The 26,466-nt window shown below is 54.6% G+C and overlaps 2 protein-coding genes across 3 annotated transcripts; one reads left to right on the forward strand and one right to left on the reverse strand.

The window, feature by feature from the left end:
* The first annotated feature begins 5,654 nt into the window (after positions 1-5,654).
* On the forward strand, positions 5,655-22,320 carry TSPEAR (thrombospondin type laminin G domain and EAR repeats). Of its 2 annotated transcripts, none has more exons than XM_026795044.2 (12): positions 5,655-5,974; positions 8,958-9,346; positions 9,420-9,658; positions 10,795-10,885; positions 11,266-11,422; positions 12,089-12,220; positions 14,591-14,823; positions 16,092-16,278; positions 18,034-18,263; positions 18,343-18,530; positions 19,043-19,144; positions 19,325-22,320. In XM_026795044.2, the coding sequence occupies exons 2-12, from the start codon at positions 9,185-9,187 to the stop codon at positions 19,476-19,478; spliced, it is 1,875 nt and encodes a 624-aa protein (XP_026650845.2). In that variant the 5' UTR covers positions 5,655-5,974; positions 8,958-9,184; the 3' UTR covers positions 19,479-22,320. The 2 variants fall into 2 exon arrangements, with proteins under 2 accessions (XP_026650845.2, XP_005489582.3); XM_005489525.4 differs by having other exon boundaries at positions 9,126-9,346.
* LRRC3 (leucine rich repeat containing 3) lies at positions 21,664-26,458 on the reverse strand. Its single transcript, XM_074546902.1, has 2 exons — positions 25,799-26,458; positions 21,664-23,822 (listed from the first exon to the last, which is right to left on the reverse strand). The coding sequence occupies exon 2, from the start codon at positions 23,807-23,809 to the stop codon at positions 22,952-22,954; it is 858 nt and encodes a 285-aa protein (XP_074403003.1). The 5' UTR covers positions 23,810-23,822; positions 25,799-26,458; the 3' UTR covers positions 21,664-22,951.
* Positions 26,459-26,466: the final 8 nt, after the last annotated feature.

The following is a 26,466-nucleotide window of genomic DNA, read 5'->3' on the forward strand; positions in this document are numbered from 1 at the left end:
TTCGCTTTCCTTGCCGGATGTCGGAGGAGAGGGAGCCGGCGGGTGGGCACGGGGAGCCCGCCTGTCCCGCCGCCTGCCCCGCTCCTCCGAGCCGGGATCATGGCTCCGGGGGGAATTACATGTGGAAAACACCAAGTGCTTGGTTTTTTAATTTTAAATGTTTAATAGTAATAAAAAGGTTATAAAATAATAATAATAATATAATTAGAGTAATAATAATTTGGGCAATTTGGATTAGGACAATATGAGACAATATAAACAAAGAGTTACAGACAGTCCAGGTACCTCTTTCTGGGCAGCACAAGCCCAAAAAAGGACCCACGCTAACAGAGGGTTAACCCTTAAAAACAATAGCCCGTTGAATATTCATACACTTCATCCATGATGCATAAATTCCATTCAAACACAGGATTCTGTCTGGTCATCGTCAACTTCTTCCTCTGAATCCTGACGGTGTCTTCACGCCTGAGCAAGGCAGGAAGAAGTTCATTTCTTCTGATAATGGAGCAATAAATTCTCTTTCTCTAAAAGATTTAGGTGTCCTGTGGCTGCTATCTGGTGCAAGTACCTCATACCTTTCTTCAAAAATATATATATCCTACATACATAGTTCCTATTTTAACTACAAAAGTTACCTTTTAACTACAAAACTAAATTTACCACACTATTAAAATGTTAATACAGCACTACTAATCAATACAACCAAATACATATAGTAAATATCTGCGTAGAGCCATATAATATGCACTTTTCATGTTAAAGTTTGACATTGTCATACGAGTCAGAGTTAAAATTGGCCAGTGGTTCTCTGTGTCTGGGAGCAGGTTTTCTTATGAGCAGGTTTTCTTATGGCTGCAGATGCTGAAGCTGCTATTTGCTGCAGGGGCTCAGGCCATGATCTCAGCCCAGATTTGCTGCCAGCACTGGAGATTGTGGTGCCCACACTCTCCATGGGCAGGCAGTCTGAGGTGGATTTGTGGCACAGAAGTTGCTGACTGGACCCTAGCCTGGCAGCCATGGGATCATTTCAGCACTGTGCTTCCCATTTTCTATCCCTGCCAGCCCTCAGTGGGCCCGAGCACGTGGGGAAAATCCCTGGGTTTCCTTGCTGTGGCTCTCTGTGCTGCTGACAGCCATGTGCCTGCTGAGAGCTGGTGCTGTGGTCACTGCCCAGATCAAAGGGCTGCAAGCAGAGGCGTGGGAGGGTTTCCCCCTGCCCTGCCAAGGGAGAATCCCCACGCCAGAGCCAGCCCTGGGGCCCAGGTGTAGCTTCAAGGCAGCCTACAGAGAGAGATCACAGCATCAGAATCCCCGAGTGGTTTGTGTTGGGAGAGATATTGAAGCTCATCTCACTCCAATCCACCTTCCACCAGCCCAGGTTCCTCCAATCCCCATCCAGCCTGGCCTTGGGCATTTTCAGGGATGGAGAGCCCACATCTCTAGGTCAGCACAGAGCATTGCCATGGGGTTTGCTTGGCCAAGCTGGCAGCTCCCCACTCAGAGCCCCTGGGTGTGCATGCTCAGCCTGGTGAGCTGCTGATCCTGATGCAGGGAAGAAAACTCAGGTGTTTCCAAACCCCAGCTGCTCTGCACAGCCCCAGGTGTGGGGACAAGAGTCATTGCTGAAGGAGATTAAAGCACAGGCAGTGAGCATGGAACATGAGTGTTGCCTCCGTCCCCTTGGCCTCTGATCTCTGTTTATTCCCTTTGTGGACAGATCTCAGCTGAGCTCCAAGCCAAGCAGAATTTTCCCATTGCAGGTGGAGCAGGGGTCTCAGGCAGAGCTCCTGGATCTCCTGCACCACCACCCAGTGACCTGTGGGCCCCTGTCCTGCTCTTTTGCCTCTGAGATCTACACAAAACACCCAGAGCACTGTTCCCACAGTTGGTGTGCTCATGTTTGCCCGGGTTGGATGCTGTCCATCCAAAGTGGTGAGTCTGAGGATCCTGATTCTGTGGGGAGGTGGCTCAGCCTCTTCAACAGGTTTGGGCACACTGGGGGAAAGTGACAAAAATTAAAACAACTACATCAACAAGGGACAGGCAATGGTGAAGAGCTGTTGGTCACATGCAGGGCGAAATGAGGGGAGATGCAGCTGTGGGGGCTGCACAGCCCCATCTGAAACAGCTCCGGTGTGGAAGCGTGGTCTCAAAGCATGGTCTCAAAGCATGATCTCAAAGCCTGTCTTCCCTTATACTGGTGAAAGTTAAGTGTCTGCTTTCTGGAGCCCTTTCAGAGCCTGCCAGCTCAGCTGCCATGTGTCCTCCAAATGCAGGGCAGGATGCTCAGCTTCCTCCTGGCTGCCTGGACGGGCACATGGGCTGCAAGCCATGGCCAAACAGGCTGGGAGCTCCCAGCTTCTTCCTTCCCTGGGGCTGGCAGTGGGTGTGGGGCCAGGGAGGGCTCTGGGACACGATGCTGGTGGCTGGCAGGGATTGCTCCCAAAGGCAGCTCCATGCTGGGAAGCTGGCAGCAGGACTTGCTGCTTTGGGGCGGCTTTGTGCTTTTTTTTTTTTTGGTTGTTTTCCTAAAAACTGCGCCTTTTGCAATCCTCCCAGTCTTTCACAAAACTTTTCCTGGCAGAACCTCTCCAAAACTTCTGGGAATTCAGCTTTTGAAAGGCTTTGGGGTTAAAGACATTTGCGCTTCTGTACGACGCTGACAGGTTTCCCGGGGTGGGGATCTCTTGCCGGAACTGCTTCATGGTGCTGGGTTGGAGTCAGGGAGCTCAGGTTGCTCCAGGGAAGATGTTCAGCCTGGGAGAAAGGACAGAGGTGACAAGCGAGGAGCCTTGGAAGTGGCTGAGGATGGAGAGCTCACCCCACCATGCTGGGGAAGGTGTTTCCTACTGTTGTTGAAGGCAAAGTGTGGTTTGGGGAACTGTGATCTGGGGTGTCACTCTGAGAACAATTCCTTCCATTCTTTTCATAACTGATCCCAAAGGGCTGATGTCCACCTCATCCCACCATGTTGGGGTGTTCCAGTTGTTGAACCCAAACTGTGGTTTGGGGAACTGCGATCTGGGATGTCACCCTGAGAACAATTCCCCCCCATGCCCTTCATAACTGATCCCAAAGGGCTGATGCCCACCCTGCTGCTCACACAGGTGAGACCAGCTCCCTGTGCTCATCACTGACCTCCAGCTCTCTCCCCGTGGATGTGAGTGTGGCAGGCTCTGCTGGCCCTGCTGGTGCAGACAAAAATTTGGGGACACCATGGGATGGACGTTTGTTCATTAGTTACTTATGGGGTCCCTCAAAGCTCTGCCCTTGCTGATGCATGTGCCGCGTTTCAGAGGAAAAATACTTGACGGACTTAGAGGTCTTTTCCAACCTAAAGGATCCTCTGATTGTATACAGATGTGAGGAATAAAGACTGAAATGAATAAGGCATGAAGCCCTGAAACACGGCTTTGTGTCTGCAAATAATAAGGAATGAGTTACAGCCTTGGAAGGGCAGGAACGTTCCCCCGTGTGCAGGGTCCAGCCGGCCCCTGGCGTCAGCAAGGTGCCCTCCTCACACTGTCCCCTGCAGGAAAGCTCTGCTCCCAGTGGATTGCCTGCAGATGGCTTTCTCAACCTTTCCTAGCCCAGGGAGGGCCAAACCTTTCTGGTGAAAACCCAAGGATCATTTTGTTCTGTGGAGCCACCACATGGTTTTATTTACGCCCCATGCGAATTAGGCAAACGCCTCGCTGTTTGTCTCTTTTATTTCATCCCCTCGTGCTTGTTGCTGCACACAGGAATGTGTGCCTGTGTGCTTAGGAGATATTTTGCAGACCACTTCCTACTGTCCTGGGGACACGGAGCAGGTCCTGGACCCAATGTGACAGCGGGGAGCGATGTGTCCCTGTCCTTACTTCACATCACAGCTCGGCTCCCCAGGCAGGAGCAAAGCACCAGGCCTGGCCAAGCCACTCCACCATCTCCTGCCACGCCAGCATCCCAGCCCAGAGAGGGGCAAAACCCTCCAGGACCTTCAATGTCCCTGTCCTCACCTGGAGAATGTTCATTAACGTGGCTGAACAGCAGCCTGAGCCCACCACATCCTCTGTGCTCATCACTGGGGGGCTTCAGTCCCTCCACCTCTGGCCTAGAAGCCCACAGGTCTCCCTGTGTCTCACAGCGTGTCCTTGGCTCTCAGGATGTCCCCACTGACTGGTTTTTTTGGCCAAGAAAGCACTGAAAGGTAGCTGCATCCCCTTTGGAAAACAAATGGACTCGGAATCTCCGCCAGGACTTTCCCTCCCTCCCTGGACCCTTGCAGAGCCTCAGCAGGAGCCTTCCCCAAATCCATCCCTTGCTCAGGGCAGTTCTGCCAGCTCCCAAAGCCACGCTTAACTTGACACATGTGTGCAGCCCTGGGGAATGTGGTGGCTCTGATTCTTGTTTGTGATGCCTTCCCCGGCTCCAACCTGACAGGAGCCTCCCCTCCAGTGCCCACCTCTCTGCCAGACATGCCTGGAGCACCAAGAACACCAATTTCCATCCTGGAGATGGCCTGGGGCTCCAGTGGGGTGACTGCTCCCAGTCCCCGCCCTGGTGGGCACCCTCAGGGCTGTGAGGAGTATCAGAAGGGACTGTGCCTGTCAGGGGAGATGGGATGGTTTGTCCTCCTGCATGCCTTGTGTTCACCTCCTGCAGCTGCCATTCAGGGCCCCAGGTGCTATTCAGGACCCCCAGGTTTGGTAATGGCTGTGCCACTGGACACGTCCCTAGCATGAGGATGAGGATGAGGAGACAGCAGTGTTTCGTCTCTTGCAGAGAGGTCAAGCTCTGTTTAAGTACAATCCTGGTAGAACCCAAATTTGGAGGATCCCTAAGGGAGGCTGTTGGGATGGAGGGCTCCATGCAGCCCTGCTGGGGCTGTTGGACAGACACACAGCCATCTCCAGCTCTGAGACAGAGGCACCAAAGTTCTGCTGTCTTGCCCCTCGTGGGGCTCAGCACAGCTCCTGTTGGGACCAAGGTGTGGGCATGGTGCTGCACTCCTTGGGCTGCACTCTCACTCCCAGCACTCTGGGACAGACTGACAGCAAACACGGCTGTGGGTCCAGCTCTGGCTCCTCCTCGCTGACAAAACCCCCAGTTTGCCACACAGTTTTTCGCGTTTGCTCCTCGCCAAAAATCCGCTTTCCATTCCGGCGCCCGCCTCGCAGGGAGGCTGTGGGGATGGAGGGGGGTGGGAGCCTGTTTCAATTGTTTGGGGAAGGGAAGAGACTGGTTCTGTGGCTGGTGGAGCCCAGCAGAGCGCTCACTGCGAGCAGGGAGCTTTCCCACTGCTGGTGCTTCCCTTGCAGCAGCAGAACCTGCAGGGTTCCTGAGCTGGTGGCACTTTGGTGGCAGGGGATGGAGCCTTGCCTGGGGCATGGGGTGTGCATCACCTGCCTGGGACAATTCTGAGGGAAAAATACACAGGTTTTGGGATCTGGCCATTGGTCTCTCATCCAATACAAGCTGAGAACCAATGCATTTAGGGGCAGGAGGGTTCCCACCTGGCTCTCCCCAGGCAGGGGTGAATCTCTCACCTAATCCCATGTGAGCCCAGAAAAATGAATCACCAAAAATGAAAGGAAGCGAAGAAAGCAAGCAAAAAAAAAGATTAAAAAATCCCTCCCCAAAGCCGCCTTCCAGAGGGTTGGGCAAAAGATAAAAGCTCTCGGAGGAGCCGGGACTCCTCCTCTCCCACCACCGACCTCTCATTTAAATGTCTGTGTGCAGGCTGCAGCCGGCAGTGCCGGGCCGGCCGTGCCCCGGGGGCGATGCCCGGGCCGGGCTCGGGCACCGAGCGGGGCTGCACGTGACACCGGCGGTGACACCGGGGCGACACGGGGGTGCCAGGACAGGTCCCGGTGCATGGACACCCCCGGGCAGGCCCCGATGGCGGCGCCGCTGCTGCTCTGGGTGGTTCTGCTGCGCTGGGCCAGCGGCGGGGGCTTCACCCGGGCGGGCAGGACCTGGCAGCACTGCACAGGTAGGAGCCGGGACCGGGGGTGCTGCACCGGGGACAGGTGGGCTCACCTGCCGGGACCGGGCTGGGATGCTCCCCACGCTGCCGGGACAAAGCCCAGGAGATGTGCTCTGATCTGGGGGGAAAATGACAGGAGGTGAGCTCTGATCTGGGGAGAAAAGCCCAGAAGGTGAGCTATGATTTGGAGAGAAAAGCCCAGGAGGTGAGCTATGATTTGCAGGGGGCAAAGCCCAGGAGGTGGGCTCTGATTTGGGGAGCAAAGCCCAGGAGGTGAGCTCTGTTCTGGATCAGCCTCTCCAGGCATCCCAGCCCCGCTGTTTCGGTGCTCAGTGCCCGCTCAATGCCCCGAGTGCCCGAGGTGCCTCAGGGATGCACGGCAGCCCCATGGATGGTGTCAGGCTGTGGGGTCACTGCCGTGCCTGCAGCCCCCACAGGACCACCAGGGGAGCATCCAGCCCTGTGGGAGCTGTGGGAGAGCTGTGCCCGTCCCTGCTGCACAGGCGTTGTCCCAGGTTCTGCTGGAGCGGAGACAGAGGGGAGGGGAAGGACTGGAAAAAGCCATGAAGTCCCTGGAAAGTCCCTCCTGCCCGGATTTTCTGTGCTGTGACAGGCACAATCCCCACCCTCCTGTCCTGCTGTCCCCGGTGTCATTCCCGAGCCCAGGAGGGTCCCGGTGCCCCGGCTCTGCCATCGCCTGTGCTGGGTGGGCAGAGCTCACTGAGCTCAGCTTTTGGGGCTGCTTAGGGCTTGTCCCAGTTTGATGGCAATTGTATTTGCTTTTTGTTCCAGCCCAGGTGATGTGAGAAGAAAACCAGGGAGAGATTGGAGAGTTTCTGCCTCCTCCCTGAGGGGTTCCAGTCTCTCTGGGAATGTCCCTGCTGTCCCCAGGCAGCCTTGGCTGGGGGTGCTGAGGCCCCAGCATCATCCTGGGGACCCCAGCACGAGGCCCCCTGAACCACCTGTGCTGCCCAAGCTGGGCTGGAGCCCCCCAGCTGCTCTGCCAGCCCTAGCAGTGATGGATGTGGGGGGCAGCCCTTTGGGTTTAGCGATTTGGGTTTGGTCCCTTCCTGGCCCACAACCTCCAGCCCCAGCTGAGCTCTCCCCCAGCTCATCCTCAGCCTCTCAGGGGCAACTGGGGGCTCCTAAACCCCTCTGCAAATCCAAGCCTGAGTTCAGCTTGTACTTTTTGCTGGGGAAAACAGGAACTGGCTGTTGCCTGAGTGATGCATTTCTGAAATAAGCTGTTCCAGTCAAACCCCCCCTCCCACCAGGACTTTGCTTCACCCAGCAGTGGGGTGGGCAGGGGGTACACAGAGCTGCCAGGGTGGGGAGGACCTCACCCATGTCCCTGCTCTGCTCTGGATGGAGCCAGACGGGAAGATTCCTCCTGGCTCTGCCCACCTGGAACGGGGCTGGTGTTGGAGGAAGCGCTTCCCTTCTGCAGCTGGTTTGGATTCACACACACAGCCCAGCCTTGCTTGCAGCTCCCTCCTTCCCAGCCCTCCTGCTGTGCCCCAGCAGCCCGGATTTATTAGTACAAATTGGAGCTAAAAGCCAGGTCTCAGCGGGGTGGGACCGAATCGGGGATGGTTTGTGCAGCCAAGAGCTGCTTCATCTCTCGGGCACCATCTCCCTGCTCTGCCAGAAAACCGTTCAGAAATAAAACCAGGAGGGTCCCAGGCCAGGAGAAACCCCCAGAGCTGCTCCAGCCCTGCCTGTGCCGCGACGTTGGAGCTGGCATTGCTCCATGGGGTGGCACTTTCTGGTGCTGCTGAGCTGTGTGCTCTCACCGGGGCGATGCCCTGGGGCTGGGCACGGCGTTGCCTTCTCTGGGGAGAGGGTAATTATTTATAATGAGTGGTTTTGGTGCCTGCTGGGAGAGTGCGTGTGTGCAATGAGGGCTGGGCTGGGAGAGCCCGAACGGCACCGGAGGGGTGGAGCTGGCCCCACTGCCCTGAGAGCCGGGCTGTGGCAGCCTTGGAAGCAGCTGAGCATGGAGGCCTCACCCCACCATGCCGGGGAAGGTGTTCCACTTGTTGAACCCAATGTGTGGTTTAGGGAACTGCCATCTGGGGATGTCACCCTGAGAACAATTCCCCCCATGCCCTTCATGACTGATCCCATAGGGCTGATGTCCATCTCATCCCACCATGCTGGGGAAGGTGTTCCACTTGTTGAAACCAAAGTGTGGTTTGGGGAACTGCGATCTGGGGATGTCACCCTGAGAACAATTCCCCCCATGTCCTTCATAAGTGATCCCAAGGGGATCAGACTGCATCCCTGTCTGCTGGGGCCGGGGGATCCCGAGGGGGTGCCTGGCTGGCTGGTCCCAGCCCCAGTGTCAGCACCCAGAGCTGCCTAAGTGAGACGGTTCTGCCCTCTCGCTGTTCCTGCTGTGATGATGGAGATGCCAGTCTTGTGTCTGCAGGGCAAATCTCTGCTTGGCCCTGGAGAGGGGATCGGGGCAGACCCCAGGGAAGGACTGGCATGCTCCTGCAGCACACCAGCCCATCCTGCTGTTCTGCCAGCACCGGGTACCCCATCCTGACACCAGCAAGGGGGGCTATTTACAGACACGAACGAGACGGGGCTGCTGTGGAAAGTGCTTTGAGCTGTTTATTTTTCAGCATCAGTCTCATTATATGATTATGATAATGGGAAGGTGCTAGCAGCTCACAATCTAGGCAGCAGGCCAAAAAACTTAATGTTACAACTTACTTTATAAGCTTCTTAACTAATCACACAAAGCAAAAGCACATTGACAGCAGTTGTATCCAATCACCGTAAGCACACGTACCTTTGGTTAAACAATGCTTGCTTATTTCCAATACAATACCTGCTTGTAAGCCTTAAAACACAACGCACAGAGCTCCATTATTAAGCTTTAACCTTCTTAATATCTTGCTAGATAAACTTTCTGCAGCTTAGAAAGCTATTGAGACAAGCATTAATACACAAGCTATTATTCTACTTGCTTTTTCTACAGTTTAAATAATTTTCCTGCTGACCTATCTCATGGCTGTTGCTTTAGCTCTACTCACAGTTCTGCCGCTACCTAAAGCCTGCCTTTTGCAGCTTTCCAAAAACCCTCTAATTTTATAAATCCCCACACATCCCCGCTGGGGATAACGCCCTGGGCTGTCTCTCGGCACAGACCTGCGCCCGCTGGACGTGCTGTCGGAGGCGGTGCCGCCCGGGGCGCTGGCCCGGGGCATGCGGGTGCTGCAGGTGCAGGGGCTGCGGGGATTGCAGCTCTCGGCGTCGCGGCCCCGCGCCCTGGCCTTCCCCGCCTCGCGGCTCTTCATCCACTGCGACCGCTTCCCCGAGGAGTTCTCCATCATCGTCACCCTTCGGGCGCTGCGCCGCCCCGCCAAGGTGAGCGCGGGCACGGCTGGGCACGGCTCGGCTCGGCGCGGCCCCGCAGGTGCCAGCCCGTGCCCTTCTGCAGAGGAACGAGTACATCTTCACGCTGATGGTGGAGGAGAGCCCCGGCGTGCTGGTGGGGATGCGCTACGCCCCGGACAAGCTGCACTTCATGTTCTGGAGCCAGGAGCGCGCCGGAGGATGGCAGAGCCGCGTCACCTTCCCCAACGTGTCCCTCTCCGACAGCCGCTGGCACACGCTCGTCCTGGCCGTGTCCGGACAGTCCTTCTCCTTGACGGTGGATTGCAGCGTGCCCAAGGATGTGTAGGTTGGGGCTTGGCAGGGCGGGCAGGGTGATCTTCTTCCACCAGTTGTGGGTTTTTCTGGGTCTGGATTGAGGACTTGAGACAGTGATTCATGTTGGGACTCAGGTGTTTATTATTTCTTATCAGTAAAACAGTCTCACTACTGTGAGTTGGGCAGCTTTTCATTAGAAGGCGCACAATGGCCAACAATCTCTTGGTACAAGGTCTTTTAAGGCTAAACTATCCAATTAAGAACCCCAAGGATGTGTAGGTTGGGGCTCAGCAGGGCGGGCAGGATTATGTTCTTCCACTGTGGGGTACCAGTTGTGGGTTTTTCTGGGTCTGGATTGAGGACTTTAGACAGTAGCTCATCTTCGGACTCAAGTGTTTATTATTTCTGATCAGTAAAACAGTCTCACTGCTGTGAGTTCTGCAGCTTTTCATAGAAGGCACAAAATGACGAACAATCTCTTGTTCCAAGGTCTTTTAAGACTAAACTATCCAATTAAGAACTAAACTGTCCCATTAAGAACTAAACTACTAAGAACCCCAAGGATGTGTAGATTGTGTCCAGTAATTCATGTTCAGACTCAGGTTTGTTATTACTATTGTTATTATTATTATTATTATTATTATTATTTATTATTTATTATCAGTAAAAAAGTCTCACTACTATGAGTTGGGCAGCTTTTCATTAGAAGGCACAAAATGACCAACAATCTCTTGTTCCAAGGTCTTTTAAGACTAAACTATCCAATTAAGAACCAAACTATCCAATTAAGAACCCCAAGGATGTGTAGGTTGGGGGCAGCGCTGGGGGGCTCATCAGGGCGGGCAGGGTGATGTTCTCCCAGTGTGGGGGTCCCAGTTGTGGGTTTTTCTGGGTCTGGATTGAAGACTTGAGACAGTGATTAATCTTGAGACTCAGGTTTATTATTATTATTTATTATTTCTTGTCAGTAAAACAGTGTCATTACTGTGAGTTCAGTAGAAGGCACAAAATGGCCAACAGTCTCTTGTTGCAAGGTCTTTTAATGCTAAACTGCCCAATTAAGAACTGACACCTAGATTATTTTCCCTTTTAACCCACACCTCCTCTGGCCACTGCATTGAAACTGCCCTTTTTTGTGAAACCTCTCCTCTGCCCATCCCCAGGGTGGTGGAGACCCCATTTCCAGCCTCGCTGTCGGTGAGGAGAGCCAGCTTCTACCTGGGCAACAGGAGGAGGAGGAAAGGCGTGTTCACGGTAGGTGCCCCTGCTCTGGCTGCCCCTGGCTGCCCAGGGCTGGCTCTGGGGTGACCCACAGTCAGTCCCCTATGCTGGCAGGGCTTGGGCCACGGCACAGGAGGCAGAGTCCCTCCTGTGTGTCCCTGCCATGTGGAGGCACAGCAAGGCAGCTGCTCCAAGCCCCGTGGCAGTGCTCCCCTTACTCCAGCTGTTAGATTGCCCCAGCTGTGCATCTGGGATCTGACAGATGTGCACGAATCCCATGGGCACTTCTGCATGCCAGGAGGGAGGGCAACAAGCAGAAGTCAGGCAGGAAATCCAAGGCATGGATTACCTGCAGCTCCCATTCTGTGATCTGTGGGACTTGGTCTCCATCCCTGTGCCCCCGCTTTTCCCAGGGCTTGCTGAGGCAGCTTGTGCTGCTGCCAGGAGCTGATGCCACCCCCCGGATGTGCCACGGCCTGAACTTCAAAGTGGCAACGCTCTCTGTGCCCAGTGTCCTCCAGGATGTCCCTGCGAAGGCCGTGAGCAACGAGGTGCTCAAATACCCCTACGGTCAGTGCCCCAAGGCAGGCTCTCTGCAGAGGGAGGAAGGGGCTGGGAATAAAGCAGGAGCAGAGGGGAGGAGGGTGTTCCTGATCCCAGCACTCTCAGTGCGTGTGTGTTGGGATCTCTGTCCAAAATCTCCCTGAACACACAGGGTGGCCCTGCCTGGCTCCCTGGGCTCATGTCAGTGTCCCCACACAGATTGCCCCAGTCTGTTGCTTCCCAGATCTGTGCTGGGATTCCATTTTCCCCACTGCCTGATGCCCATCATTGGGATGAGAGCAGGATGTTTGCCCCTCCTGCCTCTGTGTGCACTGAGAGGCTCCTGCCTGGCTCCTCTCCTGTAGGGGGATAGAACATAAGCAAATAAAGGTGGTATAGAATGTAATCTTACCCCCTAAAGAGTGCAGCCTAACCAATTACTAAAGATTAGGAGCAGGCCTGATGTTAACAGGCCACAGCTGTAGCCAATAAGAAGAGTGTTCTAAAAGAGTGGATTGGTTGGTTGAGGGGACTGGAGTCAGCTGGCTGCTGTGAGGACAAGGAAGGGTCAGTGCCCAGAGGAGCTGCCTACAAGAAACATCAAGGGGGTACAAAACTCTGGCAATACGGAACCATTGTAATGTAATGACAATAGAACTCTTGCAATATAATGATGACACTCTTTGTGCCCAGAGACTGACATGAAGGTGACCCTGGGGGCCCGGCCCCGCTGCTCCAAGCAAGAGAAGGCTCAGTTCTGGTTCAACGCCTCCCGGCGAGGGCTCTACCTGTGCAACGGCAGCACCTGGCTCTCCATGCTGGAAGGTACCCTGGCAGGCTCTGGGGAGGGAAGGAGAGCCTTGCAGCAGAGCAGGAGCTGAGCTTTGCTGTTGTAAATCAAAGGTGACCCTGACAAAGGGGAGAGAGAATCGTGCGTCTGACTCCAGGCTAAAGAATTACTTTATTATACTATACTATATGTATTTCATCTAAAGTGAATCTGCCATGCACTCCTCTTGTTCATCACTGCTCACACTGCACTCATCTCTGATTCTCCCATGAGAGTCTCACACACACACACAACTGGCCCTGATAGGCCAAGAGAACAAAACATCCTCACTCTGAGTAAACAATTTCCATATTGCATTCTATTATAGCACAACACAGGCGCAGCAAGTGATAAGAATTGTGTTTTCCTTCTTCCTTTCTTATCTCCCAGCTTCTCTCAGTTTAGAGGGCATGTGAAAACCACAGTTTGCCCTCCAGACCACTTTGGGATGGGGATCAGCAGCAGTGAGGGGCTGGGGGGTGCCCCTGTCTCTGCTCTGCTTTGCTCTCAGTGCCCATAATGCTTCCAGAGCACCTCTGGATTCAAGTGCCTCTGTGATTCTCCACGTTATCTGTCCCTCCTGGGAGTTTTCTGGGCAGGATGAGCTCCTGACCTGTCTGGGCAGGACAGCTCACCCCACAGAGAGCCATGCTCAGGGTGTTGGGGTGCTGTCCCAATGCAGAAGCGTTTGTGGGGTGGATAAAAGGAAACAAAGAGACCCAAAAGCTGCCAGAAATACCGGGGATGATTGGGAGGGTGGCAGACACAGTCTCAATGTCATCTGGGCTCTGGTATGACACTTTGTAAGGAAATCAGTGGGAGGACCAAGGTGGGAAAGACAACCAGAGCCTGGGTTGGATGGGTGTTCTTCAATAATGACATGGATTTCAACCACTGGCACTCTCACTCACTCCAGGCTGGCTTCCCAGGATCCCTGGAGAGCCCATGGAGGATGGGATAAGTCACTAACTGAGCTGTCCTTCCTTTCCCTCCTCTCCCAGCATTTTTCTGGGTTTGGATGAGCCATTTGTTCCCCACAGCAATGACTGGACCCTCTATCCTTCCCTACCTCTGGAATCCATCAGGATTGGCACGGTGTCCTTGTTTCCCTAAGGAGAGCTCATGCTGGGGTCTTACTGACCTGTGCCCCTTGGTGCCACCAACACTGCCCCCTCCAGTGCCCATCTGCCTGCTATCAGGGCCACTCTGGAGGTTTCTGCTCCAATTTCTGGCATTAATTCTGTCTTAGCCTTCCCTAACCTCTCCTGCTGTCATCTCCTCCTTGCTCTCTTGAGGATGAATGTACCAAAGTGATCCAAATCTGTGCCATGGGGTCCTTCCCTGCTCCCAGGGACACACAGCTCTGCTCTCTGCTGCATAATGGGGCTGGATGTGCTGCAGTCAGCCTCTTCCCACCCTTTGGTTTGGCCCTTCACCCCAGTGGCACCAGGAGCTTCATGGCTCTGCACAGGAGCAGTGCCACTGAGGTGGGGTCACCACATTTCTCTTCACAGAGAAAAGCAAAGCACAATTCTGCCCAAGAATATTTCTGGGTTTCACACCCTCTGAACCTCAGAGGAAAAAAAACCCCAATTCTTATCTCATTTACTTCTGCTGTGTTGTTCACAAGTGGAATGCATGGTGGAAGGTTGTTTACCTGAAGGGAATTGGTAATTAATTGGATTCTGGTGTGAGTGTTTTGATTCATTGACCATTTGAATCCAGGTTTGTGTGTGTGTTGGGACTGTCACTGACAGTCACCAGATTCTGTGTGGTGGTGTCACAGGGGTCCCAGGATGGGGGAAGAGATGATAATCTTGACTCCATGTTTCAGAAGGATGATTTATTATTTTATTATATATATTATATTAAAACCATACTAAAAGAATAGAAGAAAGGATTTCATCAAAAGCCTTGACAGGAAAAGGAAATGGAATGATAATGAAATCTTGTGACTGACCAGAGCATCTGAGACAGCTGGACTGCGATTAATTAAAAACAACCACATGGACCAATCAAAGATGTACCTGTTACATTCTACAGCAGCAGATAATTATCGATTTTTCTTTTCCTCTGAGGCCTCTCAACTTCTCAGGAGAAAAAATTCTGGCAAAGGGATTTTTCAGAAAACATCATGGCTGCAATTCTGGGCAGTTGAATGCTTGGCAGATGCAGTTTAGATGTAATGCAATATAGTATAGAATAATACAGTATTATAAAGTAATTAATTAGCCTTCTGATATCAATGGATTCCTCCTCACCATTTCCTCCTGTTTGTTGGGGGCAAAAATATCCACGATAAGGCTCCTCTCCAGCTAAAACCCACCTGTTTTTAACCTCATCCCTCTTTTTTTGTGTGCTGCCAGTCCAACCCAGGCTGGACTATGTGGAGGAGCACCAGAAGCTGGTGACCAACTCGGAGACCATGGGCGTTGAGGTGTTCAGCATCCCCAGGCTGGGGCTGTTTGCAGCCACGGCCAACAGGCTGACACCCCCGGGATCAGCCATCTACAGGTGGACTGACGGCAAGTTTGTGCACTACCAGAACATCCCCACACACCAGGCACAGTCCTGGAAGTATTTCACCATTGGGAAGAAGGTGAGCCTGCCAGCAAGGTGCTCCCATGTTGCAGTATAAAAACTGAAGGTATAAAGTATAAACTAAAGGTATAAAGTATAAACTGCAGGTGCCCAGCACGGGGTTCTCTGAAGCCTGGAGTCTTGGGTATGGTTTGGAGAATATAGGTTTAGAAAATATAGGTAGCTGCATCTCAGAGATCTGCCTATGGTCTTGAAGAGCCATCAGGGCCTGCACTTCCCTCTTGAGACCCACTGAGTCTAACCTGCTGCATTTTTAAATTCTCTTGATTTTAAAACATTCCAGGAATTCAGAGCTGCCTCTTCTCCCATGGGCAATCTGCCTTGGGGCTTGAGCAGAGGATTTGCCTGGTTTCTCTCTCTGTTTAGCACCTTGGGGGAGCCCAGGAAAGCCATCTGCTGACAGCCAGCTCTGTGCAGGGCTCCCAGGGAAGCTGGGACTGTTCCCCCTCTGTTGTGCCCATTCTGGCTTTGTCCCCAGGGTTTTCTCTTCCCACTGGCGCTGTTTCTGGAGATGCCCCAAAGGGGCTCCCTGGACTGGTGCTTGCAGGGAGAGCAGGGCTGGGATTCACCTTTTGTGGGAGGACAGGGGGACAGCCCAGCTCTGTCCTTGGGGGTGGCTGAATAAAGCCCTGGTCCTGTACAGGCCAGGGGGCAGGAGACAGCCCAATGACTCTTTCCTCTCTGTGGGCTGTGTCCTTGTGCCTCTTTGTGGCCCAAACTGGGCCATAATCTCTGTATAATCTCCTTCCATCTGAAGGACATTGGGGTGGCACAGCGTGACAGAGCTTGGATGTGCTCCCTGCTTTGCACTTGGCCACCTCTGCTGCAGCACTCTTGTCTCTTACACTTCCACAGGGGTTTCTTGGTCTGGAAAATGTTTTGTCTCAGGGAATTGTTAGCATTATTGTGATTGTTATGCCTTTTTTTGTTCTGAACCACCTTTGCTTACAGGAGGGTTTGTCAGCTGAACCTCCCTCCTTCCCCAGTGTGTTTCACGTCCATGCTCCCCATTCCTGGGGCTGGAGGGTGTGAGTGCAGACAGCCCAGCTCCCTCCCCTTGTCTAAGAGCTGCTGGCTGCCAGTTGTGCCCCTGCCATGCACAAAGACCCCCAGAGGCCACTGTGTCCCTGTCCCCACTTTGTGTGGCATGAGGACAGCTCAGGGACCATCACATCCCACACCAGCCACCTCCATCCCGCCTCCCCCTGCGTTTTCTTGCTTTGAGAGGAGAAGAAACCCAAGCCACGCTGGCTTTTCCCTTTCCAGATCTTCCTGGCAGTGGCCAATTTTGAGCAGAACGAGAGGGGCCAGGAGTTCTCGGTGATTTTCAAGTGGAGCCGCAGGAAGGCGAAGTTCCTGGTGTACCAGAGGATCAGCACGCACAGCGCCCGCGACTGGGAGGCCTTTGTCATCCAGGGAGAGGCTTTCCTGGCTGTGGTCAACCACAGGGAAGGTAGCCAGCCCTCAGGACTCCCTGCAGGGGGGTATCTGCTGTAAGACCTGAAATGGGGGATGTGGGACTCCAGGCAGCTCTCCAAAATGCAGTTTATTGCATACAAAATGCAGTTTATTCCATCCAAGACTTTACAGCAGCCCAGGGTCATGGGTGACAGAGCCTGTGCCCACAGCTGTCAGCTCCAACTGCAGGCAGCCCTGGAGACCCTTTGTTTAGGTTACAATGCTTTATATACTTTTCTTTTGGTTACAATGCATTATATACTTTTCTTTGCTGAGCATCTCAATGCAGCAGAAACAATCTATACCTTACCTATTATCTATAGCCTATCATAACTCCTGTAATTACCATATTCATGTTACTGTTCTCCAATCACTTAAAGTTAGTACATTACAGTTTAAGCTAGAAGTTGTTTTTCAGTTTTCTTGCAGTGGAAAATTCTGAGACCTTTTTTCTACTTGCCACATTTGCTGACTTGTTTGCCTGTGCTCTCTTTCTGCTTGGTAAAAACATCTTCTTGTTTGAGGTGGGTTCATCCTTTGCTCTAAGCCATAAAACCCCTTCTAACTAACACACCCTTTGCCTCCTTGGTTATCTAGCAAGACTGGCTCAGTAATTCTTTTCTTCTATATCAAAACTTGCTTTCATTTCTATTCCTTCTTCAGATTCTACTTTCAAAAATTTTTCTGCTAACCATCTGTGAGACTTTCTTGACAACCTTTCATCCTTCCCAGCAGTCTGGGAGCCTGGCAGTGCCCTGCTCAGAGCAGGCTCCCTGTGCATGCCCAGGAGTGCAGGGGAGCTGAGCACTCAGCCTGGGGTCCCCCGGGACTCCCAAGGCCTTGGGAGGAGAGAAAAGCTCTTGAGCAAGTGGCTGACACAGTCACCCTCTGGTTTCTGGCTGCAGGGGACAGAGAAAGAGTGGGGACAGGGTCTGTGCTGAATCTTTCTGCTTATTTTCAATTGTATCCCCAGTACTATGTAACCAGGCAGTGCTGCAGGTGAAGCCAGATCCTCAGCCTTGGAGGAGCTGGATGGAGCTTTAGGGCAGGGAGAAGACCCCAGTGTCAGGATATTAGGGATGTAGGCACACAGTTTGTGGTGATTGGGAGTGGGCTGAGCCTCAATGGGCACAGCTGTGAGCAGCACTGACAGCAGTGAGCCATGGAGTGCCCAGGGGCACTGACCAACCACCAAAGGGAACAGAGGGCACACAGGGGCAGGGCATCAACAGGAGGGGATAAAAGGCTGGGCTAAAGAACAAGAAGAGCAGAGCTTGCAGCCTTCTGATGAGGTAACTTGTTGCTCTGTATGGGCTGAAGCTTTCTGAAATGGTGTGGTGATATTCTGCGTATGGTGGCTGTCTCTACTGTGACATTGCTGTGGCTTAGGGACACATCCCTGCCACAGAGCAGAGCTTGTCCACCCTGGGCTGCTGGCAGGGAGCCTCTGGAGTGCTGCTTGTGTGGGGACAAAGCCCCTGCCTGTCCCTCCTCTGCCAGGGCTGCCACAAAGCTGCTGCTGCTGCCAGCACTTGGGCCAGGCTGTCGGTGTGTTCCATGGGATGGAGACACTCGATAGGGATGGAGGCTCTAGAATCTCTTTGGCTACTTCTTGGAGAGCAGCAGGTCACTTACAAACAGCCTCGTGACCTGCTGGCAAATATTCATGGAGCTGAGCCCGTTTTGGTGTCTTGTTTCCTCCACAAAGCAGGAATTGCTTTCCCTCATGGTGCCCATCTGTCTCCCCCAGGGAACAACCACAACATAGACAGTGTGATATACAGGTGGAACCCCAGGACAGGGCTATTTGAAACCAACCAGACCATTCCTACCTCTGGAGCCTACGACTGGGAGTTCTTCACCATTGGGCCATATTCCTTCCTGGCTGTGGCCAACACATTCAATGGCACCTCCACCAGGATCTACTCACACATCTACATCTGGCTCAGGGGCTCCTTCCAGCTCTTCCAGTCCATCCTGGTAAGGCTTGGCCCCTGCTCCTCTGTGTTTGGACAGGGCAGCAGCCACATCCAGCTCCTCACGGCCTCCTTCCCCACAGACGTTTGGTGCAGCTGACTGGGAGGTTTTCCACATTGGGGACAGAGTGTTCCTGGCTGTGGCCAACAGCCACAGCTATGACAGCGGGATGCCAGCACCCTCCAACTTCTATGCCATCAACTCCTCCATCTATGAGCTGAACGTCACGGCCCAGATGTTTGTTAAATTCCAGGACCTTCTCACCTACAGGTACCTGGCCAAGGGTTCAGGCTGCTCCTTGGTCTTTTCCCTGAGCAACCCAAAGGCGTCAAGGAATCCCAGGATGGTTTGGGTGGGAAGGGACCTTAAATCCCATCTCATTCCATCCCCACCATGGGCAGGGACACCTTCCACCATCCCAGGTTGCTCCAAGCACTGTCCAGCCTGGCCTTGGACACTGCCAGGGATCCAGGGGCAGCCACAGCTGCTCTGGGCACCCTGTGCCAGGGCCTCTTGTCTTTCAGTTTCAAACTACACTTGCCTGTCTCCTGGAGGGTTCCTGCAGGCTTCACACTCCCAGGGCCTGGCACTGGTGGGGAGGGTGATGGGCAATGGCTCCTTGGCACCAAACCCTAGTGGGAGAAGGGCCTAGCTTTGGGAATGAGGGTGGATTTCTTTTGGGAAGAGAAGGGTTTTCTGTGTGTCCTCAGTGTGTCAGAGACTGTGGTGGGGTGGCCACATGGGGATCATCACACCTGTCCCTCTGCTCACTCCCTCCCCAGTGCCCTGGACTGGGAGTTCTTCTCGGTGGGAGACGACTCTTTCCTGGTGGTGGCCAACTCCTTCGATGGCTTCACCTTCTCTGTCAACAGCATCATCTACAGGTACTGCACAGGGCGGGCTGGGGGCTGCTGCCAGCAGGAACGACCCCGGGCACACCCTGCTGCACCTCCCCGGGAGGGGTGGGCAGGATTATTCCCTGTTTCCAGGCAGGGATGGGACATCCCACCCTGAACCACAGCAGGGACGTGGCATCCCCATGGCACCCTGCCCTCCCTGTGCAGGTGGCAAGGCTACGAAGGCTTCGTGGCAGCGCACCAGCTGCCCACGGTGGGCTGCAGGGACTGGGAGGCGTTCCACACCGCCGAGGGCTCCTTCCTGCTCTACTCCAGCGCCAGGGAGCCGCTCTCCAAGGTGCTCAGGCTGAAAACCACCTGAGGCAGCCGAGACACGCCCAGCCCGTCGGGGGAGAGGGACACAGAGCCCGGGAATGGCTGCAGCATCAGAGCATCAGCCGGGCAGGGGCTGCTGCAGGAAGGGAGGAAGAGGAGGAGGAGGGGAGAGCTCCAGGTTCCCTGCAGCCTTGTCCAGGGGCTGTTTCTCCTGGGAAAGCTCTGCCACCACCATGTCCTAGCCAAGGCTGTGGAGCCTGGGTGCATCCCTGGCTTAGCAGGACCGTGGTTCCAGGCAATTTCCTGTGCCCAGGAGGGATCCAGAGCCTGCACAAAGGCAGGGAAGGAAGAGACAGAGCAGGGTAGGAGCTGCTGGGATGGGTGCATGGCACAGGGGAGTAAACACGTGAGAAATTGTGGGGGAAAGTGTGTCCAGGCTTGGCTCTGCCTGCCTGGGCTGTGCTGTTCCTGAGCACAGCTGGTTTGGCATTGCAGCCATTCTCATGCCACCTTCGTGCCACTGCCACAGTGCTGCCCATCTCCCTCTCTGGGTTGGTTCTCCTTCAACAAGTTCAGAGCTGTTGGTGTGCTCCAGGGCCAGCACTGCTCCATGCCTGGGGTTAGGGACCCCTGAGCAAACCTGCTTTGTATTTGGACCCACCCAGCTGCCACGGGAGTGGGGAAAACCCAAACCTGCTCCAGGTGCAACTGTGGCCTCTTTTCTTTTCCTCACCTTTGCTGGAGGGGGGACTCTTTTGCTTAACCAGAGCTGTAATAAAGTGTGTGCACCCAGCCTTTCTCCCACATGCTGCTCTGCATCCCTTCACCCAGCAAATCACCCCTGAATGTCCATGGCCAGCCCAGTGAGGATGGGGTGGCCCTGAGCTCAGGAGAGTGCTGGGCTGGGGGTGCCCCTCTGTTCCACCCACTGGGTATCCCAGAGCCCCTCTCAGCCTTCCCAGAGCCAGGGTTCCTGATCAGCTGGAACACCCATCCTGGCACTGGGAGCACTCAGGAGGTGCCAGCCCCATCAAGAAGAGCTGGGGAGGGGTCACAGCCTGAGCTTTTGCAGGGTACAGACCTGCAGGGGAACCTCTGCATCCCTCCCTCGCCTCCCTGTTCACTGAACACTCCCTGCTCAGTGCAGCTGGCTCTGCCAGGAAGGACCATTTCTCCTCTGTGAGAAAAGGGAGAATTCTCTGCCAGGAAGGACCATTTCTCCCTTGTGAGAAAAGGGAGAATTTGATTTGCTTCCATCACTGAGCTCTGAGCAACAACTCTAATTCAGCCTGAGAAGGGCAAGATAAGGCAAGATCAGATGTATTTGGGCAGCTGGTCCTTGCTTGAGACTCAGCTGAGGGTGGGAGGGGATGGCGCCTAATGGGAGTTGTGCTGGCACATTGAATTTAGGCTGGTCTGCTGTGGGACAGATTGGATTAGGATAAGCCCCCCAAGCACCATGAGCACCACAAGCACCACCACTGTCCCTGGACACTCATCTCCCACCACAGCACAAACCCTGAGGGCTTTTCCTTTATTGAGGAAACAGAGGCTTTGGAGTTCCCTGGTGCTGAGGGCCCTGGGGAGGCTGTGCTGCCCTTGGCAAGGCTTTTCTTCACTGGAGCCAGCATGGGGTGACCCCTCTGCAGCCCTGCAGGGACCTCCTGGCCCCACTACCCCTCTCTCCCAACCACAGGGGTGTGCTGGGGCTGCGTTCCTTGTGAGTGCAGATGTGGTAGGGGAAAAGGCTCTGCCTGGGGCTGTTTGTCACCAGGGCGTGCCCATGTGGGGTGTCCTGTGTCATCTGCTCTGTCCAGCCTTGCTGGGGAGGGGGATTGGTGGCACTGGAGAAAGCACTGGAGAATCCCACCAGGAAGCTTTGATACCCATCAGGTGCTCATGAGCTCCATGTGAGGATGCTGGAGACTGGCACCCAGCCCTGCCCTTCAGGGTGGTGCTGGTGCTCCCTGCCATGGGCTGCCTGTGAAGAAACTGGTGCTGGTGTGTCAGAATCCAGAAAATTCTTCTGGCTGCCCTGCAGGACTCAAGACCCTGCCCAGGGGGTTCAGAGACCTTGACACAGAGCCCCAGACCCCTGTGCCTTTGATTTGGCCCTTGGAAAAAACAATCACCAACCTTATATGAAGAATTACAAGCCACAAAAGTGTAAATAGAATGATAATGAATTTATCACAGGGTGAAAAATTTTTTGGGGGTTTTTGGAATGGGGATTCAGGAGGCAAGATGGAGGAATCTGGGCGTGTCCAGCCTTTCTCCTTCTTCTTCTTGGCCTCCATCTTCTGCTGTGATGCTATGGGAACCCAGAGCATCCCTCTGGCTGTCCAGGATGGCCAGGACCCTGCCAGGGGGCTCAGAGACCCTGGCACAGAGCCCAAAACACCTGTGGGTTTGATTATGACCCATGGAGCAAATTACCAACCTTGTATGAAGATCAGCAAGCCACAACAGTTTAGATAAAACAATAGTGAAGTTATCATGGGGTGGAAAAGTAGATTTTGGGGTTTCTGGAATGGGGGTTCAGGAGGCAAGATGGAGGGATCTGGGTGTGTCCAGCCTTTCTCCTTCTTCTTCTTGGCCTCCATTTTCTGCTGTGATGGTGGCACTGACAGATTGGTTTAGAGTAGAAGCTCACTAACATAGGTGATAGGTATTGGGAAGTTATTGTAAATATTGTACATGTAGATTTTAGTATAAAAAGATAACACCAAGGTGGGCAGAGTGCCTCTGACTGTCCTGCTGAGTGGACCTCGGCTGGACAGGAGAAAAATTTTATAGATAAGAAACAATAAACAACCTTGAGACCAAGAACTGAATAGCTCTGACTCCTTTGAGTGCCGGGCTGGGAAAAGAGACTTTCTTGTCACAGACATCTTTTATGGAAAATCCTTTCTTTAAGATTTTTCCTCCTGAGAAGCTGGGAGGCCTCAGGAACAAAATGTAAACAATGGTTATCTGCTGCTGTGGAATGCAACAGGTGCATCTGGGATTGGTCTCATGTGATTGTTTCTAATTAATGGCCAATCACAGTCAGCTGGCTCAGATGAAGAGTCTGAGACAGTGTCTTTGTTATCATTCTTTTCTATTCTATTCTTAGCTTAGCCAGCCTTCTGATGAAATCCTTTCTTCTATTCTTTTAGTATAGTTTTAATATAACATATATCATAAAATAATAAATCTGCCTTCTGAACCATGGAGTCAGATCCTCATCTCTTCCCTCATCCTGGGACCCCTGTGAACACTGTCACACTTTCCTGGTGTATTTTGGGGTCACTCTGACCAGCCAGAGACCCCGAGGCTGGTGCTCTCTGCTATGGGCTCCATGTAAAGATGCTGGAGGCTGGCACCCATCCCTCACTACAGGGCGGTGCTGGTGCTTTCTGCCATGGGGTCCCTGTGGATAAGCCTGAAGCTGGCACCCAGCCCTGACTTAGAGGGTGGTGCTGGAGGTCTCTGGATGGGCTCCATGTGAAGATGCTGGAGCTGGCACCCATCCCTGCCCTACAGGGCGGTGCTGGCGCTCTCTGCCCGGCCCCGTGTGCCCGGCAGTGCCCGCGGGCGCTCGCGGTGCCCGCGAGAGCGCTCCCGATTGTGCCGCACGTAGCAGATGAGATAGGCGGCGAGCATGGCGAACCAGGCGAACATGGCGAGCAGCACGGCCACGTCCGTGCTCCTCTGTGGCACGCTGCAGAGGTTGGCGCCGCTGCCCAGCGCCTGCAGCAGCGGCTTGCCCACGAGCTCGTGTCGCGGGGCCGTGTGGCAGGTGATGTCCCGCACGGAGCCGGGGTGCAGCCGCGCCGCCCCCAGCAGCTCCTGCAGGGCGCACCCGCAGTGCCACGGGTTGTCGGCCAGCCGCAGCTCGGCCCTGAGAGCCAGCAGAGCCTCCTTGGGAATGCTGCGGATGCGGTTCCCGGAGAGATCGAGGCTCCTCAGCCCGGCTGCCACCCCTCTGAAGGCCGCCCTGTCGATGTGCTCGATGGCGTTCCGGGACAGGTCGATCTCCTGCAGGCGGGACAGGCGCCTGAAGGCGTTGCTGGGGATGCTGGTGATGCTGTTGGCGTCCAGCTTGAGGAGCACCGCGTCCCTGGGGATGTCCTTGGGGATCTCCTGCAGGTGCTGGGAGCTGCAGAGCACAGCCTTGGCCCCGGCCCGCTCCGTGCACTGGCAGCTGGGCGGGCAGGAGCTGCCCCAGGGGATGCAGAGCAGGAGGCAGAAGAAGGCCTGGGCTACGCTGGTGGTGCTGGTGAGGGTCATCCTGCAGGCAGGCAGATGGGCACGGCCCCTGGCAGCTCCCCGGGTGTGGCAGCAGCTCCTGGGCACCAGGAGGGACCCTGGGCGTCCCTGCAAGGCCTCTGCCATGGCTGGAGGGAAGCTGTGGGTGGAGGGGATGGGATGTCACAGACATGTTTTATGAAAAATCCTTTGCTTAGGGTTTTTCCTCCTTAGAAGCTGGGAGGCCTCAGGAACAAAATCTAAACAATGATTATCTGCTGCTGTGGAATGCAACAGGTGCATCTGTGATTGGTCTCATGTGGTTGTTTCTAATTAATGGCCAATCACAGTCAGCTGGCTCAGACAGAGAGCCCGAGCCACAAACCTTTGTTATCACTCCTTCTTTTTCTATTCTTAGCTAGCATTCTGATGAAATCCTTTCTTCTATTCTTTTAGTATAGTTTTAATATAATATATATCATAAAATAATAAATCAAACCTTCTGAAACATGGAGTCAGCATTATTGCCTGGAACAGAGGGCATGGCTCCTGTGTGGTGTGCCCTAGCAAAGGGGTGAGAGGCTGGGCTCATGAGACTGGAGTGACACTGGCTGTCTTTCCCAGGACAGCTTAATTGGGATTAATTAAAAATAGAAACCCCAGCTGCCCTACCCCTGTCTCTGCAGAGAGCACCCCAGTGGACAAAGGGAGCTGCAGGATGGGGTGTGGAGATGGGCAGGAGCCTCTGCCCCATCCTGCTGCCAGTTTCCACGGGGGATGCATTAATTTGCTGCTGGACAGCAGCAGCAGCAAATCCCTGTCTCACCAACCCTGAATGTTTAGAAAAAAATGATGAGTCAGACTCCAAGGATCATCAGAGTGATTTAATCACCACCAGGGTTTTAAATAACAAGATATTATGGTGTGTGAGCCTTCCCTTCTGTGTGAGCTGGTACAAGCCAGGTTTCCACGAGTTTCACCAAAGAAGTGTTTGGAGGTGAGTTTGGTTTTATAAAGTAAACAGAGTGTGGTTTGACAGCCTGACTGTGGGGCTGGGAGGGCAACGGAGGAGCCAGGGCCTGGCACAGTTAAAGGGGTGATGCAGGAGCCCCAGAGGACACCCCAGTGCTGCCAGGGGCAAGGCAGGAGGTGAGGCAGGTGGGGCACCTTTCCTCTGCCTCTTGTGCTGCTCACGTCCCTGCTGCTGCCTTGGCCAGCCTGGCAGAAGAGACCCTCACTGAGGGGAGGTCTGGGAGCCCAAGGGAACCTTTGTTACGGGAATTAAATGTCCCATGTGGTGTCATTATGGGCACCAAGTTGTTGTCCCTGTGGTACAAGAATCCTTCTGCTAATGGCACTCCCCTGGTAACAGCAGCATCCCTCAGGTGTGCTCAGGGTACCACAGGGGGATGCTCACACCCAAGGGATGCTCACACCTGAGGGATGCTCACACCCGAGGGATGCTCACACCCGAGAGATGCTCACACCCGAGGGATGCTCACACCCGAGAGATGCTCACACCCGAGAGATGCTCACACCCGACTTGTGTTCACACCTGAGGGATGCTCACACCCGAGTTGTGTTCACACCCGAGGGATGCTCACACCTGAGTTGTGTTCACACCCGAGGGATGCTCATACCCGAGGGATGCTCACACCTGAGAGATGCTCACACCCGAGGGATGCTCACACCTGAGGGATGCTCACACCCGAGTTGTGTTCACACCCGAGGGATGCTCATACCTGAGGGATGCTCACACCTGAGGGATGTTCACACCTGAGGGATGCTCACACCCTGAGGTGTGCTCATACCTGAAGGATGCTATCTGCAGCTCTGCCTGCAGCCCTGCCCACAGCAGTGGATTCTGCACAGGGATATGAAGTTGGGCTTCCTGGGACTCCCTCCGGCCCCGCAAAATGCCCCGGGCTCTGGCAGCTCTCACAGCTCCGTCTCTCCGGGGCCGGTCCCACCGCATGGAAAGGCTCGGGGGCTCTCAGGAGCCGCAGCCTCCCCGCACCGGGGCTATCGGGGGAGATGCTCCGGCCCGCCCCACTGCCCTGCCCAGGACCCGGGGCTCGTCCGCGCAGCACCGCCGACCCCGCGCCCCCGCTGCCCCGGAGCCCGGCCGTCACTTACTGGTGTCGGTGCCGGTGTCGGTTCGGTTCGGTTCAGCCGCGGTCCCGGCAGGCCCCACCTGTTGCTGCGGAGCTCCCCGGGCCGGGCGGTCTCGCCGCGGCGGCACCGGGCGGTGCGGGGATGGGAATGGGAATGGGGATGCGGATGGGGATGGGGATGCGGATGGGGACGGGAGGAGCAGCGTGGTGGGACAGCCAGGGGCTGCGGGAGAGTGGCCGCGCCGAGCCCAGTGCGCACAAATTGAGTGCTGCTAATGAGATTCCAGTAGGTCTGGGAGGCTGCGGTCCGGGCTGCCCGTCTAGAAGCTTCATCAGCTGCTGAAAGGCTCGATCGTCCCTCCCCGGCCGTGCCCTGGCCTGGAGGTGATGGGAAACCAGGAGCAGACTTCAGTCCAGGAGCGATGGGAGAAGGTGCCCTGCCAGCCGAGCTCCCATATCAGCTCTGAACGGGTTCTCTTCTCCTGGGCTGCTGCAAGCTGTTCCTGCCCGTGGCAGGGGGCTTGAAATTAAATTACCTCTGAAATCCCGTCCAACCCAAACCCTTCTGTGATTCAGCCATCGCTGCGGGGAAAGTGAGTTTGTACAGGATTGGGGTGGGAATTGGGCTTATCCTGGGGGTGTGCTCCAAGCATGGCCCCCAGGAGCCATGGTTAACCCCCTGGTTAAAGA

Source organism: Zonotrichia albicollis, chromosome 9 (assembly GCF_047830755.1).
Source record: "Zonotrichia albicollis isolate bZonAlb1 chromosome 9, bZonAlb1.hap1, whole genome shotgun sequence".
NCBI classification, from domain to species: domain Eukaryota; kingdom Metazoa; phylum Chordata; class Aves; order Passeriformes; family Passerellidae; genus Zonotrichia; species Zonotrichia albicollis.